General features: G+C 38.0%; 1 protein-coding gene across 4 annotated transcripts in view; it reads left to right on the forward strand.

The window, feature by feature from the left end:
- abcc3 (ATP-binding cassette, sub-family C (CFTR/MRP), member 3) overlaps positions 1–19,233 on the forward strand; it is a 58,798-nt gene that overhangs the window by 6,113 nt on the left and 33,452 nt on the right. For all 4 annotated transcript variants that reach the window (XR_003597039.1, XM_028029407.1, XM_028029405.1 and 1 more), the window contains exons 2-6: positions 10,525–10,701; positions 11,575–11,700; positions 13,795–13,932; positions 18,555–18,680; positions 18,772–18,833. Coding sequence is in view for 3 of the 4 variants with exons in the window: in XM_028029407.1 (XP_027885208.1) it covers positions 10,525–10,701; positions 11,575–11,700; positions 13,795–13,932; positions 18,555–18,680; positions 18,772–18,833 (629 nt within the window). In the remaining variant the exon portion in view is untranslated. The remainder of the gene's footprint in view (positions 1–10,524; positions 10,702–11,574; positions 11,701–13,794; positions 13,933–18,554; positions 18,681–18,771; positions 18,834–19,233) is intronic.

Consider the following 19,233-nt stretch of genomic DNA (forward strand, 5'->3'; position numbering starts at 1 on the left):
AAGCACCGTGTGCAGCTCTTTTATTAAAATACTCCCCTTCTTCAGGTAGAAGTATATATATACAGACCTGTAGGTTGTAAGTGAGTTCATTAACTTTCAGAAAGCTGAGTTTTTTTTTGATGGTCCGAACGTTAACAAATGCCGTTGTTGGCGCTGTTGCTAACATACTGCTGTTTCAACGTTGATATCATTGTGTATGTTTGTAAGATAACTTACATTATAATAATCGCTGGTGTAGAAGCACCGTGTCCGGCTCTCTTATTAAAATACTCCCCTTCTTCAGGGTATTTACATCTGCAGTCAGAACAGTGATGTTGCATTTTATCAGATTTTTACTTAATTGATGTGATTCTTGCGTCTTAATTCTGCACCAGAAGAAGCCAGGCGTGACAATTTCGGATGTAAATAATGGCTGAAGAAAGTGGTGTCGACACTTGGCACACTTCTTTGTTTGTACTTTCCTTTGTCTTGTTATGAAACTGTGACAATATTGTCGACTCCCATTGCTCAACAAGTTTAAAATCAATCCATAGATGACGAAATCCATGATTACTTACATAAACAATGCGTCAAGGCGAGGCGTCTGTGTTCTTCTTCTGTGCACGTGGGTTGCTTTTAGCTTGTAAAAACTGTCCACACAAAAGTCTGATTGAGGTCGCATTTAGTTAGTTATGAAACAATTTGTATTATAGCAAAAAAATCTGAATTTAACAAGTCTTGCTGTTTGAATGTTGCCGAAAAAAGGGATAAAGCATGTTCATGTTTTTAAAATCACCCAGTCAAAGCCCATAAAATTAATGTTTGCAGATAATTTCTGTGTAATCTGAGATAAATTGAACTATATTGAAAAGACAAAATGGCCTAAATGACGTGCAGTCAGTAGTGACATACCCCAGTGGACTAAGGACTGTAATCACTGTGAAAGGCAAAGAATTGGCCAAAAAATCTCAAACTATGCATTCCTTTCCTTCCACTTCAGAATTATACACTGTGTTGCATTGCTCCCTCACATAACATATCGGTAAATACATTAAGTTGTGTGGGTGTAGCATGTCACAATGTGGAAAACCTCTGCCAGACATCTGTGTAATTTAATAAACAGAATGTTCTCTTCAAAGGCGTCACCTGTTCACGGATGAATGCAGAGGCAGACAGAATGCATGGCATCTAACGCACACATTACCAGGCTCACCCAAAGCCTGTTTATCAGCAGCATTATACACTAACAATTCAGAATGTCAGCAGCAGCTTGGATTACAGCTAAAAGGAAGAGCAGCCCTGACAGGAGACGCGGGGAGGTGCCGCACTTTGTTTCATCTGCGGGCATCAGGGTCTGGACGCGGCTACCGCCGGAGCTGAATCGAAATTGCGAAGAGGAAGCTGCTGCGGCACAACAAGTTTATGTGACACGTCGGGCTCTGTGTGAGACTTCCCTACAGTTGCCTAACATTTTCGGGATCAGTTTTATTTCTTTTGTATATTTAGAAACGTTGCATCACTTCAGTTTTGCAACGTTTTGCAGAAATGTTGCAAATTTTGCAGAAAAATCCCTAGAATGTCGTTGACTTCAATACTGCTAACCAGATATAAAACCTGACAGAGAGGGAGAGAGAAAGAAGGAGAGAGACTTGTGAAATATGTGTTTTCTGTATTTCAAAATTTGAAGTATAATGTTTAATGTTGGTTTAAGTATTACACTCCTTCCCTCTAGTAACCGCCCAAAACTTATGAGAGCAGAAGGAAACTGGTTTAAATTTGATGAATACATTTGTCTTATGTATTTTCATAGTCAAAATGACATTAGTTTGTCATGTTAACAAATTTTGCTGGACGATGAATTGTAACAGTAATATTGTTCTTTTGAGATCATTTTCAAGTAATATCAGCAATAATGGCAAAAATAATGCAAAAACACATTCTGTGATATCAATAAACTTTAAATTCTAATGCACATTTAAAACTGGGACTGGAAGACATTTCAAATATCTATAGTAAATTAAACAACAAAATATAATGGTGCTAGTGGAGACCAATGCACCAGACTGAAGACTTTTGTCTTCCAGGTTTTGGTAGAAAGAGAGAAAAGAGAAAAACAATAAATTATGAAAACAGAAATTATTGAGGTTGTTTTGAAATATGTGATTAATTGGTTTATTGCTTATTGCAACAGGCCTGCAGTGGATCTACTTTAATCGGTTCAATTCTGTCAGCTTTGAGGTTCAGAAAATTCTCTGATGCACAGTTTAGTGTTTTGTCTAAAATGCATGAACAATGGCACTAATGATTTTCATATAAGTGTGTCAATGAGTTTAGCTGGCACCACTTCCTCTCTCCTAGAGTCTTCGTCCTCCCATCCTGAGTGGAGATCCTTTTACTGCTGTTTCCTCTCGTAAACCTTCACATACGTAAGGCACTGATACTTCATCAACTCTTAATTAAAAGTATACATATTTTAGAGGCTGTCCAAGAAACTGATCAGATGATTTTCCGCTTGACTGAAAAGTCAGAAACTCAAAAATCCAATATTTTCCGATTAACACGTACATAATACTGAGGCAATTTTAAAAAAAAGCAACTTAAGTTCCTTATTAATCCTTATTTGGCAGATTCAAACCCAGCGCATTTTCTTTTTCATATTGCTAATATGTCAAAGGACTAAGCGCCTTTCCATGTCTTGTTTTTGTAAATGATGTTTCTTCTGGAATGTTTTTCAAGACGTTGCTTGTTCTGTCATTTTAACCCTACAAACACAGTCATTGTGGGACTTCATCTGGCGAAGCTAATGTGAGCCGTCATGATTCCTCAATATGAAGATCAGGATTATGGGATGATTATGCAATTTAAATAATTAGCTAACACTTACTGCAGTCCGGGCAGAAATTTGCAGTATGCAAATTATGCATATTATATATTATATTTTTCTTTCCATTGTGTTGCAGTAAACTGACTGGCCAACCGTTAGCTGCTAGCAACGCTGAACTTGGCCTCTGTTGGTGCTGAAGGGCTATTTCACAATCTAAAAACTGGATGTTTTTTGATCCAGTTGATCAACAAACAACTGGTTGTTGTAAAGTTATAAAACCTTTATTTTATTTGTGAAAACACAAATCAATGCTATGTTGACACCAGAACAACTTTCGGATTATGCTAGAGAAATAATGTTAGTGACTTGTGATAGCTGGACTGGAATATTCTACAGACATTCCTAAAAACACAGTTTTACTTTTATCCCACATTTTTTACTTAAAAAGTGGGATTTTTTTGTGTTCTATCTATATCTTTGCAATTTAAAAAAAAGGTGTCTTCTTGTTTTGGTGAACCCGATACGGTCTATTGTCTTGTCCTATCAGCCGATGCATTCTCATTTCCCACTACCCTCTTCTTACAACCGATGTATGAAAGCTGTGTTTTACATCTCCTTGTCTGCTCTATTGTCCACTTGACTGCAAAACCAGTGTGACCTAAATCTCGACAACGGTATCACCCGCCGACAGGGTCTAAAATAAGACTAGCCAGTCTGTTGGTGGTGCCAAATGGCCAGCAGATGAAGAGAAAGACAGACCAGATGATGAGCAGAAGAAGAAAACAACATCTTCCAAGAGACTGTGGCAAAATCTGATCTCTGATCGGGAAACAGTTCATCAGATCAGTTAAATATAGTATGATCAGGCCATGGAAAGAAGTAGGAATATTGAGAAACTAAAAAACAAAATAGTGGAAAATATATTTCAAACCTGTTCTATTGTTAAAGTATTAATTTCATTATATAGATGTGCAGCTTTCCATTAAGATACCAAGCAGACAAACAGTAAGACTTTGGAGATTGTGGCTTTTTGACTGCTCAGATTTCTTAGAAAACAACAGAACTTTTCATATAAATTGAAAGCATTAACTACTTGATCTTATCATTTACTTTACAACTCTGTATTGAAACAGGCGTGTGGCAGTAACTCAAGAAGTAAAGCAGAAAGGTCTGGGTCATTAGAAACGGCAAACATAGTCTGAAGGAAAGGCATTGTACTCGTTAGGTTTATAGAAATGCCTGAGAAATTCACTTCTAGTTGCATTATAAACTACGTCCTTCCAATCTAAGGTTAAGGTGTAGCCTTGAATAACACCAAATATCTCTAAACCGCTACTATATTTTATCATTACATTTTACCAGCTAAGGCCTGTTCCACCAGGTTAATTGTTTGACTCTTCTCAAATCAGCTTTTTTTCTGAATGACTCTCCAAAATGGATCAGAATCTGGCGCCGCATCTTGGCCACAATCTGTCTGTCGCTCCAGTATTCTCCGAAACGTCGTAACTTCGGGGAGGATGTTTATTATTCCTTGGCATTGAATCCACAGGGGAGAGTACATAGCAGATGTATTGGGTTTCCAGCAATTCTGCTCCAACACGAGCAGACACATCAGCGTCAATAAAAGCCCTCTGTGATTAGGCCGAGTTTACTGATAGGCCAGCAGTTATCTTCAGACAAAACAATGTCAGTGACCGTCTCTGCGTCTGACAGAGTTCTGTCCCATTGGTCAAACTCATCATTATATTTGTGTTGTGTGCTGAGATCTTTGCGGCTCTTCTTGACTGCTGTGATTGAAAACAGGCGGTTTTTGCACCTAAATATAACATATTACTGATTAATCGACATTCTGTCATAGTGCGATAATAACGTGTCTTACTTAACTCTCTCACCAATGTCCTTCTACACTCTGCACTCTCTACTGTCTACTGTGTGTTAAGTAAGTGGAGATTGTGCAGGACGTAGTGAAGGTCAATATGCTTCACTAGGGTCTACTATCGTCTAGCATGTAACGTGAAGGGGGGTAGCTTTATCTTACGTTTCCACACATACATCTGATTTGACATCTCCAATCTTTGGTAAACTCACTCCTTGCTCCTGCTGAGGATGTTTTGATTTGAAACAAAACTTGAAGAAAACGTCTTACAATCTGGCAATACAGTCAGACCCCCAGTACTCATGAGTTTGGAGCCACAGCCACCAGCAAATAGCTAAAATCTTCCATTTAAAAACACTTGGAACCATCCATTTCCTTATTTTTAACTCCAAACATACCTTAATATGCTGTGGAAACCATCTTAGCACCACCACACAAGCTAACAGCTATAGTTCACCGAAATCTGATCTTGGGGGTACAATCAATCACAGCCTCCAAACTCATAATACCACGCCAACCGGCATTGTGCCTAGGTTTTTCCGCTAACTAACCAGAATTTTCTTTCAAATATTTTAGATAAAATTTACAGAAAAAAAATCAGTGAAGAGGCAAATTTGTTTTATGAAAAATTTGGGTTTACATTCCACATAAATGATCCCAGACATTGTGACTCCGCAACTGCAGAGTAAGAGACAGTAACAGCGAGCTTGACAGTAAAGTCAAGTGCAGCGATATATTTACTTTTCTCCTCTTACCACAGCAATCACTTTTTACTAATTGCAAAATAACCATTAAGTCTAAAACCATACTGCTGCAACAGACTGAATGTTCTGCTCTTTGTGGAGGAAATATTTCAGTGGTTTTTTTAGGGTTGTTGTCGTCAGTTGCTATGGCAACGAGTCTGTGTGTAGCCTGGCCAATACAGAGAGTGAGAAAGACGTGGTTTTGAGTTATACTTCAACGGTTTCTCCCTTTGCTGTGGAGCACAGCACAAAATTAATAATATCTACATGTCCAGGTTTGATTGAGTTAACAGAATTATTCCACGGCGGCAGCGCGGCTTTGCATGACATGTAGAAGAATAGTCCTTTTGCCCTCCATCTTTGTCCTCATGTGCGAAATTTCCTCATGTAAACTATAACATGCAGGTGGTCAACATTTGTATATCTCATTATGATTAAGTCAGTGCCTCGCCAGCTTTGCACCTCACCGCATGTCACTGCTTGTATTGTGTGCTGACAGTGGGAATTCAAACAGATTATTTAAATTCCACCCAACTGATAATGCCAACTTTCCACCCAACTGCAAATTATGATGAGAAAATTGCTCTTTGTCAAATTAATGGCTTTAGCTATTAGGGGAGAACATGAATCTGACGAGGTCAAAGCAGGCCACGCACATCTAACACCAACCCTGACAGGCTGTAGTTCTGTCGGAGACGGTGTTCCTGTTGTTGTGCTTTAGCAGGGTTCAAATGTGACATTGTTGAGTTAACAAAGTTTAATTTTTGGGCTACGCCAAGAACAGAATGGAGAAATACTTGGTGCTATTGGGGGAACTTTGTCAGGTCAGGGAAGATTGCCTTTCTTCCAGAGTTTCTCCATTTGAAGTTAATGATTCTAACTCTGGTTCACTAAAGCAGAAATAGCTTTAGTGACCCTTTTCTAGTTTGATACATTTCTCAGACTTTCTTTCCCATCTGTTTTTTTTTTTCTTTCCTCCAACTGCGTCATAATGAAAATGTTGGATTTCCTGTTGCCTCCTTTGAATCTGGCATTAAAATTGGAACAACGAAGCAAATGTAGGCTTTCCCCTTCATTATATGGACAAATGGATTGATAGCATAGTTGCCAAGTAACCAGCTCACTCAAACCCGTTCAGTGACATGACGAGGTTGTTGCAATCACTAACAGAAATCTTAAAGGCCACATTTCAGTCTGGGTTCCCTGTCGATACCTGCGTGCTCTGCAACTCTTCTCCAGAGGAATAAAGAGTCGCCAGAGAGGAAATAACTATAGCTACAGTTTAGTTGTGTCGTCCTCATCTCATAGCAACAGGAGGAGGAATGAAAAGGCGCAATGGGCTGCTACACCTCGCTCTGTCATCACCGTCTTTCAGCTCTCTGAACTACACGATTAGACAATAATTGTTCAAGAGCAGCTTCCTCCTTTTTTGATGATTATCAGTAGAAAAAAGCATTTGTAATTATGTTTCCCTGTGTTTGTTTTTCTAAAAACCCTTCACACATTTCCTCTTAATGCGAACAGTACTTCTCATTTTATGCTAACTTCTTGAATTACGGTTGTGTAACTTGATATTTGCTGGTCAAGCATGCCACGAATGCTTGAGCAGTTGCAAAATCATCTGTCATACCTGCCAGTAATTGTAAAACACAATGTTGCATCTAATCTTTAAAAAAAAAAAAAGGGAGTGTTTATGCAGCAAAGCTGCCTCAAAGAAGTTCACCCAGAAGGAGAGGAACTTGTGTCACTCCCACTTATGTCCATAGGTTCATTTTAATCCTGATTATAAACTCGTTTTGTAGGTTTGGGTGTGAGCTTTTTACGGCAGTCGGTCAATCAATTTCCACTCCTCCTCCTCCTTTGTGTGGTTTTCAAGCATAGTTTTAGATTTCACATTTACGTTTTCTTCCTGCTGCTCAGTGGAAGTGGGAAAAAAAACCATTTCTATTACAGAATTTGCTGTGCAAACAATTCAAATGCAGATTTTGGGGGTTCAATAAATTCTGGCCATAAAAGCCAGAATAAAATAAGAATGTTTCATTTTGATCTAAAGCTTTGAGGCACATTTGACTGATTATAATCAGGATTGCTTCCTCTGGGTTTCTGCCTCAAACAGAGGAATCGAAATATGATGGAATGTTGTTTGTGAATGATATTAGGATGGAGTGGGAGATGTATAAACAAATTGTTTCCTCTTTTATCTTCCTTGTTGTCGTTTTAGCTTCTCTTTCTCTGATTTCTGTTTACCCATTTTACCTCTTCCTCACATCTCAGGGCTTAAAGGAAACGTGTTAGTTAACTAATAAGGAAGTAATGGTGCTACTTGTGAGATTATAGACTATACATCTTGCCATATTAAGTTGAAGGCATAAATAACTTCCTTTTTAAATCTTCTTCTGTATCAGTTATCACAGCTCCATCAGTGGTTCTCGTTTCTCTTTCGGTGTCATGATTTACTTCATTTCCTGCTCTCGTCCTTCTCAGCTGTATGTTGTTCATATAAAATTCTGGAATAGTTAAATTCCTCACATGATCTCTGCCTTCGCCGAACTGGCCGGAGATAATATAAATTATTTACATTGATGTAATTTGTTGCCTCTTTCTCAAACTCTCCCTCTGTCTCTGCTTCAAATCTTTCCATATTAATTAGTTTCTACAATAAATTGGCCTGTTTTTTAGAAGCGCCTTTGTTCTCCGGAGGACTAATCCTGCCAACATTGGCGATAAAAGTAGGAATATATAAATGGCTTGAAAGTGTAATTAATGTGGGATACATTGTATCCAACAATGAAAAGTACAAATCTCTCCCAACTTGGATCTTGACATTGGCCCATAGGTGAGAAGCGGGCTCTGAATGCCCGTCCACTAGAGCCTCTTCTCCATTGGTTAGTTTAGCTCCTGCAAAGATTCAGAAGGAAAAACTAAATAAAAAAGTAAATTAGAAAAAAAACAGAAGAGAAAATGAAAAAAGGAAGTAGGAGAAAATAAATCAATGTATGATTTAAGAAAGTGACATTAAAAAACGTTCAATATAGAATATGAATATATTCTATATTGAACAATATAGATAATATATAAAAATTAGAATATGGATTTAAAAAAATGAGAAAAATTGAATTTGTCCATTTCGATACCTAAAACGAAAACGTACCAAATTTGTATTTTTGTATAGTCAAGCAGTCAAAATGTTTTTCCTTGGAAGGGGTCTCAGACATTTTTATCTCTTTTCTCCACGCTGCTTCTGCTCACACACTCAGTCGTGGACACGATTTAGTACTGATAGGAGTGGTCTGCGGAGCAGAGGAGGTTGGCAGCTGTGTTTATCTTGGTTCTGCCTGTGGGCGGGCCTTCAGGCGTGTTTGTCCAGGGAAGCAGCGCTAGGGGTCACGACTCACTGCAGTATGAAATATGTCTACTTTATCTTTCATTTCCGGATGGTCTCCGCTGTTCCTATTGTTCCAACAACTTTAAACGATGAGTCACGAGACGTGATGGAGTCTCGCCTTAATGCTGAATCACTGTTACAACTCATGGAGTGTAGCTGTAACAGTTTAAGTTCATTCATAGTTCACTGTTTGAACACTCATTGATTCCTTCTAAGTAAGAAGCACAACTTTATGTTTAGGCTAAAATTTTTCAAGTATGTGAAAACTCACTTGAAATCAGACACAGTATACAAAAGTATTTTTGTTTTGTTCCCAAAATGAAAATAGGAGAAAAAGTAATAAGAATCTTGAATTGCACTGCTGATTTAGAGCTCAGTAGAAAACGTATTTGCTCAATTGCATATTTGTTTTGCTCTAATTAGTAAAATCTTTACTTGGAGACTGTTTGTTTTATAGTTTACATACGGGGTGCCCCAAGGCTCAATCCTTGGAGCCCTCTTATTAGACATCTACTACTGCAAGTTATTAAAAAAAAAAAAAGATTATAAGACAGTTGAAACACTGAGCTCCTTTAAATTAATACTAAAACCCCACCTATTTAGAGTTGCTTTGAACCATAAAAATGGATTATATATTATAGCAACATATTTGAACACTTTGAATTACCCTTTTTCAGAAATGTTTGATTTCTGATTGATGGTTATCTTTGCATGCAGATTTGTTTAATAATCTGAAATGTTTGTTTTACAAAACAAAAAAAAAATCTTCAAATTCTTTTTACAGTGTGGTGACTACATCATATCCATTGCACACAGAGATCAGATGCAGATTCACGAGAAATGGCCTGTGGTCTTTTACAAACCAATCCAATCCTACACCAGCTAAAACTGGATGTCACTCCACATTTGTTTACATTTCATGAATAAGGAAGCTGCCCTCATGTCTTCTTCAGAGGTTTCTGTATCGTTTCCTTCAGTGGTTCTTTATATAGCGCCACCACAGGTGAGGAGGTGAATAAGCTTTTGAAGAGTTCAGTTTGCAGTGTGAAAGCGAACCACATCAGCTGAAAATGTAACAAATGTCGCAATTTTGTTCCCCAGTAAACACTCAGAGGCCTTGACCACTCAAATGATAAGTAAATGAAGTTCCTCTGCATGCATTTTATTTTAAGATGTTCTCAGAGCTTCGTTATAGAACATTAGTGAACAGACAGCACCATGAAGACAAAGGAATAAAACCGACATTTAAAGAATAATAGTTCTGGAGAGGTTTAAAGCAGTCAGGAAGGTTTTGGTTATAAAATAATCCATGCTTTGTCATCTGAAAATAGTGAAAAAATAAATCAACTTGAACATACACTGAGATTTATAGTTGTAAGGTGACAAAATGTGGTGAAGTTCAAGAGCAATGAACACGTTTGGGAGGGAGGAAGTCTGTTGGTTTGACTCCAGGCTCTGAGGGACGTTTTGTTGGGTTTCTGGTGCAACAAAATAACAACTGAGATGTTTTTTGCTCAGGATTCTTTAGTTTTCCTTTACTTGATCTAAAAAAACGCCACTAACCGTGACAGTGTTGTTTAATCTCTCTGACTGATTCCGTCTGTTTTGAAGCTTCTGTCCTGTCCTGTGAGATGACCCAGGTGTTGTAATCTGGAGTTTTTCTTTTCGAGACACCTTGTTGTGGGAACTAACCAGCCAATCATCTGGTCCTCTGCAGGAACCCAATCAGACGTTCCACACGGACCGGCCCGACCTCTCCGAGTGTTTCCAGCTCTCCGTCCTGGCGTGGCTGCCCTGCGTCTTCCTGTGGGTAGCCTCTCCGGCCTACATCTGCTACCTGAAGAAGAGCAGCCGAGGGTACATCATGATGTCGCTGCTGAACAGGTTCAAAACAGTAAGTGGGACATTGTTGCATTAAATAAGACCTTAAGGAACAAAACGGTTAATAGTTCAGTAACATAGGAATGAGCTCGACCAGGGAGGAGCCTGAAATTTAAAGTCCATTTTAGAATCGACAGCGTTCGTACAGGTGCTTGAAATCCTTGAAAGGCTTGATTTCAAGTAGGTGTTTTCAAGGTTTGGAGTCCATGAAAGTTTGTGATATTCAAAGTGCGCCATTTTGTAATAAAGTGCAATCAAACGTTTGATTAAAAGTCTACATTTTATTTACAGTTGAAACCAGATATTTTCATACACTGAATGAAAACGCACATTTTTTTTCTCTTATTTTCTTTGTCTTATTTCTGAAGTTAAATAAGACAAAATATTTCTTGTTTTAGGTCATTTAGAATTACCAAAATTATTTCTGTTTGCTAAACGCCAGAAAACGTAGAGAGAACATTTTTTAGAATTTAAAAAAGAATATATTGTCTTTAATTCTTTTAAATGAATTAATTTGTTTTTAATTCATTTATTCTATTTTCATCTCCAAAGTGTGGTGCTGGAAACTTACCTTGAAAATGCTTGAAAAGTGCTTGAACTTTGCTATTGGAAAAGTGTCTGAACTCTTATTCATAAACAATAAAAACAGTTAAAAAGTGTGTTTAGTTTTAATTCACATGCACCTTTGATCTGTAAAACAAAACAGGTGAAGTAAAGGAAGGCTTCCTTCAAATCCTCACATTATAGACAAATAAAAACTAAATAATCAACTTCCCGTTTTTCCCACTAGGAAGTGAACCGCTGAACTCTTCTCTCCTGTTCTGTAGTTTCTCCCACCTCTTTGTTTTTCTATCGTTTCATTTGTTTTATTCTCACTCATCCTCAGGCGTTCGGCTTGTTGCTTTGGATCGTGTGCTGGGCCGACCTCTTCTACACATTTCACGAGCTGCAGCAGGGTCAGTCCCCGCCCCCCATCTATTTCATCACCCCGCTGGTGCTCGGCATCACCATGGTAAGGAACATGCAGGCAGCGTAGCGTGGGTCAAATAGCGACAGCTTTACAAAAGACCATTCATGGACTGTATGTCCTGCAGCATAGGGGTTGTACATTTACCTTTGCATATGCAAATTCAAAGTGTGGAGCGCACATCTGTGATGCTGTCACAGTGATAACAGATGGGACCAGCAGCACTCCCTACAGATTTTTTTTTTTTAAATTAAGATTGCAGGTTTCGTCCCGTATGAAAATGATATGCTAACTCTTGTTCTTCCAAACTGTGTTAGCATAAGACTGTTGTGCACTAACGCAGCAGCGTCATGTGGAGCTGTATTTCATGCAGCTCCCCTGTGGTTGAGCATTCAAGCTGGTCTCCGGCGCTGACGAGAGGTGAAGGCAGGCAAAACTTCTGTTTTTATAGGAAAACGTATAAATGTGAAGGCAAACAACTCGTCTCGTCGTTCAGTTCATGGGAACCTGTCGCAGATATGCTGCATGAAAAGAAGTTTGTGACACATCTGGAATAAGAATGTCATGGCAGACACTTAGAAAGTCTTAAATTGATATATACCTAAAATTAAGGCCTTTAATTGTCTTAAATTCGTTTTAAAAAGTAAGTTGGCCTTAAATACATTAATTGCAGGTCTTAAATTTTGTCCTGACTATTTAATCTCATATATTCAATACACCTTTTTTTTCTTGCAAACGTTCAGGCAACAGTTTGAGGCATGCAAACATTTTCATTGCGTTCTTTGACTTGAGGCTATCAATGCTAACCTTGCTAGCTACTTAGCTAGCTAGCTTTTTTTGTAGTTTTTAACGTATAAATGGAAACTTGTCACCAGTTGTCTGGATGAAGTTCGTACATTTCTGTGAATATTTAATTCTTAAATTTCATTCATAATGGTCTTAAAAAGGTCTTTAAAAGTCTTAAATTCGACTTTGTGAAATATGCAGAGACCTGTGTTATTGCGTAAAAGACAAACTAAAAGAATTCGAATATGAAAACAATCACTGACAATACTTTCAGCATAGTCATGAAGGCGAAACATAAAAACACTACAGTCATTATTTCAGTGCAAATATCTAACAGATGGAAGAAATGAAAATACTTTCGGCAGTTTTTTATGTGACAAATACTTCAGTGTTTAACTCTGAGGCATTTTAAGAAGGAAGTTTTTCTTTTATGTTAAAATAGTTAGATTTGCACATATTGAGTTATTTTATTTTTTTTAATGATGGAAAACACTTTTTTACACCTTGTACTGCAAATGTTCTGTTGAATCGCAGCAGTTTGTTATATTTTGTGAAGCAGAATTACAGTAAATATTAATGTCTAGCTACTGATTTGATTTTGTTCATTCACACCACATCTACATATGTTTTTGGTTATTGGATGTGGTTTAAAAAATGTAATTCCTACTAATGGAGGCTGCAGAAGACCTGAGATTGAGATGGAGGACAGCTGGATATAAATGCGCTCTTGTTTCTCTGAGTCATAACGGAAAGATCGCGCTGATCTCTGAAGGAACCTCACCATCAGATGTCATAAAGATTATTAGGTGAAACTAATCATTGCAGTCTTTTTCTTCAAGACCTGCTCGAGTATTTATTTTTCTCCCATCTGATTTTAGCAAATCATGATGTTCTGATTTGATCCATGGTCACTAATCTGCTGTTTGCTGTGACTTTTCTTTTTTCCTGTTTTGCAAAAGCATCAGTAAATCCGACGTTTAAACCCAAAGATACCCACTTTCCCATCTAATCTCTGATAAAGGCTCACAGTTTAATGTAAAGTCATAGTCCGTAACCTTGGATCACGGCTAGTTTCGGTTCCCCCTGTGGCTCTGACTCCAGTATTTAGCAGCGACGGAGCGCTAAAAGGGCTTAGATGAACGGTTCAGATAATTTGTACACTTCAGAAGAGCTGCACCAGTTTACGACAAATCCAGAAAATTTGTGGTCTGACCCCATGTTTGACGGGAAACAGATTGTTGTCAGGATGCTAACCCCAGTCAGAGTGCAGCTCACCTAACGTAACCTCCGCCGCTTTGCTCCGGCTAATATGAAACTCAATTTCTCCTTTTTCCCCTCCTCTTCCTCTCTCAGCTGCTGGCCACGTTCCTGATCCAGTATGAGAGGTTACACGGGGCCCAGTCCTCGGGGGTCCTCTTCTTCTTCTGGTTCCTGTCCTTGCTGTGCGCCATCGTGCCTTTCCGCTCCAAGATCCTGAAGGCCTCCAGCTCGGTAAGAGCGCAGACCACGTCAATAGTTTTGGGGTTTTTCATTATTGTTTAGCTTTTTGCTGTTACGTTTTGACTAATTGAGTTAGTTTTAATTAGTTTTTGAATAGGATTGCTAGTTTTCTATTAGTTATTACTTAAACATTGTTTAGTTTTAGTTTTTTCATTCTTTGACCTTGTTAGCTAGCTAGCTAACAATGTTAGCATTGAGTTACCGGTAGCTTCAAGTCAAAGAAAGCAATGAAAACGACTGCTTGTGACCTAAACATTTGTCTTTTTAAATTCTGCACCTACAAATTAACCAAAGTATTGCATTGGTTCAGTAATAAATATTCAACAGAAGATAATTTTTTTCACAAAATGGATTAAATTATTGCTGAACAACCAATGGACTCTGGTGTTTTCTTCCAACTTTTGCTGTTGCCGTTTTGCAGACTGGCATTAGGGCCATCAGGAGAAGCACTGAGTGACGTAATCTGCCGACAGCTGACGTAAACTGGTTGTAGGGGAAAAATAAATCTATTTCACATAATTTCTAGAGGCTGATAAATAGATTCATAAACAGGAAAAAGAAGAATATTTGGCTTTATTTCCAGTGTTTTCGTTAGTTTTATAAATGCACCACATACAGTAGCTCCAGCTAGTTATATAAACTGTTTTTATTTATTTCAGTTCACAAAAATGTTTTCTCAATTTCTGTTTTTGTCAGTTTTAGGCTAATAACTTTGCTCTGCAGCTCCTAACTGTATCAAATCTGCCTTTTTGTTCCCTTTTTTGCTCTCTGCAGTCTTTTACATAATGCACCACTCAGACTCCCAAGTCGTTTCAGGTCACTTGATCACTCAGTGGTGCCTGTGTGTTGTTTTTAGGAGCTGCTGTGGAGTTTACAGTGAGTAGATGTTTTAGCAGGGGTCAGCTCAGGGCAACACTAAGCACAGAGAGCAGAATACTGGACTTGTTGTTCCTAGCGGCTCACTTACAGCGTGCGCTCCGCGCCGACTCTGCACCAAATGAACCCGCAGGCTGCGAGACGGGCAGGAAGTGTGAAAAAGAAATAACAACAAACTGTAACTCGTGCGTTGGAAGCAGGAAAGCATGCGCTTTAATTCCAGTCACGCAGGTTGAGTGCTTAGATTGTTGCCTTTCAGCGCCGTAAGCTCCTCAGCTAGTTTGAGGCTTTCCTGGGGAAAAGAGCAGAAGGACGAGTGACCTAGTAAATATGACCGCTTCAAGGGCAAGAAACATTGTTGGGGTATTTTTTTCAGTTTTTTTGTAAAAGCATGGGGTTTGTTGAAAATTCATACACATCATGGCAACGCATACATACCAACTGTAATAACAGGATATGACATATCTTTATGGAGTTGTACTGGCTATTTTAAGCAAGCGGTGACTGATGTGCTCAAACTTTTTTCTTTTTTTTTTACGTTTGTGTCTTATTAAAGCCACAAACTTACAGGCGAATTCAATAAATTTTAATATTCAAAAGTTCAGTTATTTGAGGAACTTTATTACTAAGTGAAACACTTCATATTGAGTCGTCACACACAAATGTTTTGAAACCTTTATATTAGTTAATTATGATAATTTTCCATACTTTCCTAGATGATAAATTGTCCCACAAGTTATCGAGATAAACTGTAATATTGTTGTATTGAGACCATTTTCGAGTAATATTACGATAATTGGATAATAATTCAAGTGCATCCTCTCAAAATATCAATAGACTTTCATTCCTAACGAACATCTAACACTGAAAATGGAAGACATTTTAAGTACCCCAAAATAAATAAACAAAACAACTAAAATAATAAATACAATAAATGATTAGGACTCTGTAAACAAAATTGTAGTTAAAAAAAGAGGCTACTTTAGACCAAAGCACCAGACTGAAACCTTTTATCATCCAGTTTTTGATAGAAACGGAGAAAAGCAATCACACAAGTAGAAATTATTGAGCTTGTTTTAATTGAGCAATTAATTGATTTATTGCCACAGGCTTACATGACTTTTAACTGCTGAAAACCTGCCTAAAGGTTGTTATTTTCAAAAGATACTTTTAATCTGTCAAATGAGCCTCATCTGAATGCAGAGATATTTAAAATATCGCTGTTCATTGTGGGATGTGTTCTTGGAAATACAGTAGGGTGATTGACAGCGCTAAGACCCTCCTCCTGGTTCTGATGGGTTTTTTCTGGCTGTGTGTTTCTGCAGATGGCCGTAGGACTACTGGGAGGAGGTGGAAGGGCTTGATTTTTTTCCCCCCACAAATTATTAGTTTCATATTATACTGTCATAGTGACACGTTTAACAGATATATAAAAAGCATATTTTTTAAAATTAAAGTTAAAGACTGCAGTGAGACTGGATGAAGAGCGTCTGGGAACATTAATTGTCAAGTCTCAGTTCTTCTGCTTAAACAAAGCAACCAAAGAGCACGATGCTGCCACCGCCTTTTCTAAATGTAACAAGCCAAAACATCTGTTTTTCATATTCATGGCAGTTTACTCACAAAGCTCTGTGTGCCGTTTTCTCCAACTATTTCTGGATGAGATGTTGCAATAAAAATTAAAAAAAACACTTCCAGGATTTTTGGTCTGCCTGTATTAAGTGTTTTAGGACCCAGATTTTCACCAAATCAGATTAGATTACATTTTCTCTTGGTCATACAACTTTCCCATGACTTTGATTAAAATCAATATGCTAGCTAAGGAAGAAGTAAAAATACTGAGAAAACCAATACAAAACGAGAAAACCAGCGTAGCAGATGGAAGATAACGACTTTCACCCAGACTGGACAGACGTCTTCATCTTCATTCTTTATATGGACAGAAACCCGTTTGATGCACACGGCTGAAGATGATAGTTACTTTTAGGAATGTAAGCACTTGTTACCAGACGACATAAACAGTAAACATTTGAGTCATCACCGGTTCTAAAATCTAAGAGATTATTAATGATTCAAGTCTCTCGTCTGACAGATGAACCAGAATCCCAGCTCAGGAGATAAACAGACGGTTTTAAACATGGTGGAGGCGCTTTGGGGGTGGTAGAGCCCCGAAATCCGCCCCCGGAACCAGACTCAAAGTTTGAGTCTGCAGCGACTCAGCGTCGCAGCTAAATGTTCATTTATGGGTCATAAAGCATGAGTCGGTGCAGCGTAGGCGTTTTCCAGGTCGCACTGCAGGAGGCTTTGCTCCTCTGCTCTCTCTGGCATTGCCGCTCGCTGTTTGGGTGAAGGTTTGAGCTTGTGTTTAAATACCCGAGCTACTGGATTAAGCTCCATAATCAGAGGAGACTTTACCCCCAGCTAGCCTGTTTATAAGGTTAATATGCTCGTTCTGATGTTTGCAAGAAACAAATATGGGCCGCTGTGAGATTTCCATGGGAGGCTGGCAAAAAAGCCATATGTTCAAAAAAGTGTATGACATGAAGTAATGGATTTTAATTAAAACAAAAAATATATATATTTTTGTTGCTGCTAAACATACTTATTGATTATTGGAAGAATCAAATGTTATTTTAATTTTGATACCTGGACTGAAGCTTAAACGTAGAATAAACAACTAAACTTAATAGTCACTTTCAAGTGTCTATACTATGCAGAATGTTGTATTTTGTTCCTGCTCTTCTCTTTATAGAGTGACACATGCATTATTCAGGCTGTCTGCTCTGATGAATCATCAGTAAGCTGCTCAACACGCTCTGTGGTTTTGAAGCAGCTTTACATTAAAAACAGTGATGGGTCACCGTTTTCACATGACTTTTGTTTTCGGTTATTTGATTTGTCTGCAGCCTTTTATCAACCAGTTAATTCTGTCGCCGTAAGCAATTAATCAATCAGGGTTTCCCCTCAATGTATTATCAGCCTGGCGGGCCACCAGGCTTTACTTCTGCCCCCACCAGCCTAAGCATTGCTTATTTATTTAGGTCTCTTTGCATTTTTTAAGACTTTATAGTTGGTGTTTAGGTATTAATCTTTCAATAACACATAATTACCAAGAGATATTTTCAAATTTCCTGTCGACTTTAAACATTTTTTAACTCAAAAACACGACGGGCCGCTGGATGAAAGCATCCAACCACTGGGCTTAGCAAGTTTTCTGGGGGAAACCTTGAGCAATTAACTGCATGATAAATGAAAATGATTACTATTTTTTTGAAAGGCAGATATTCTATTTTATTTGAGGTTACGGTTGCATGTGTTTTTTTTTATTTCCCTTCTTCTTGTTGCGTTTTATTTCGGATATTTAAAATGTCTTCCAGTGTGGAGTGTTATGTGCAAAATTAAAGTTGATTATAGGGTTCTTACAGGTGCTTGAAATCCTTGTATTTCAATCTGGCGTTTTCAAGTGATTGGAAAGTGATTGGTTTCTGTACAAATTCCTTGAAAGGGCTTGATATTCAAACTGCACAGTTTTGTAATAAAGTGAAATTTAACATTTGACTAAAGGCCCACATTTAGAAAGCGGTTATTTCCACTTTGAACCAGACATTTTCATACACATAATATAAAGACACAAACACATTTTTTCTCTCTGTCTGAAGTTGAATCAGACTACGCTTCTTTTATCCTGAATAAATAATTTGCAATATTTATTTTTCCCTTTTTTTTGTGCATTTCAGGGCGGCGTTCCAGACAAGCTGCGCTTCACCTCCTTCTACTTCTACTTCGGCCTGATCCTCCTCGAGCTCGTCCTCTGCTGCTTGAATGAGAAACCTCCTCTCTTCTCCAATGTGGTCACTGACCCTGTGAGTCCCACACGTTGCAACATGTTTACACCTTTTATATATTTAACTGCCCTGACTTGTGTTTTTTGCCCCTCTTTTGATTTCTCCTCAGAATCCGTGCCCTGAAGCTACAGCAGGCTTTCTGTCCACCGTGACCTTCTGGTGGTTCACAAGGTGGGCCGCTGATTAATTTAGGTTTTTGTGATATGATTTTATGACAACTCTGAAATCGATCATCTCTGTTTAGTTTGAAGTAACTGCAATATTTCAGAATTAGAAAATTAAAGGTTGAATATTTCAGCTTTATTTACTAGCTTTTCTCTGTTTCAAAGAGCAGCAGCCAACAAATCCAAGTTAAAAACCAAACCTTCTGCTGAGTAAAACTGTGTTGAAATACCTACATTCAGATTGGCAACTTGTTAATTTGCTAAAGAAGATTCACCAGAAGGAGAAATACAGACAAACTTTAATGTAACAGTACAATATAACAAATTTCTCATATCTTTTTACGGACTGATTCTATTGGTTTCTATGGGGCACTGAAGAAAAATATTCAACAGTTTAGAGGTTTTAA

The sequence above is a fragment of the Xiphophorus couchianus genome, chromosome 10 (genome assembly GCF_001444195.1).
Source record: "Xiphophorus couchianus chromosome 10, X_couchianus-1.0, whole genome shotgun sequence".
NCBI classification, from domain to species: domain Eukaryota; kingdom Metazoa; phylum Chordata; class Actinopteri; order Cyprinodontiformes; family Poeciliidae; genus Xiphophorus; species Xiphophorus couchianus.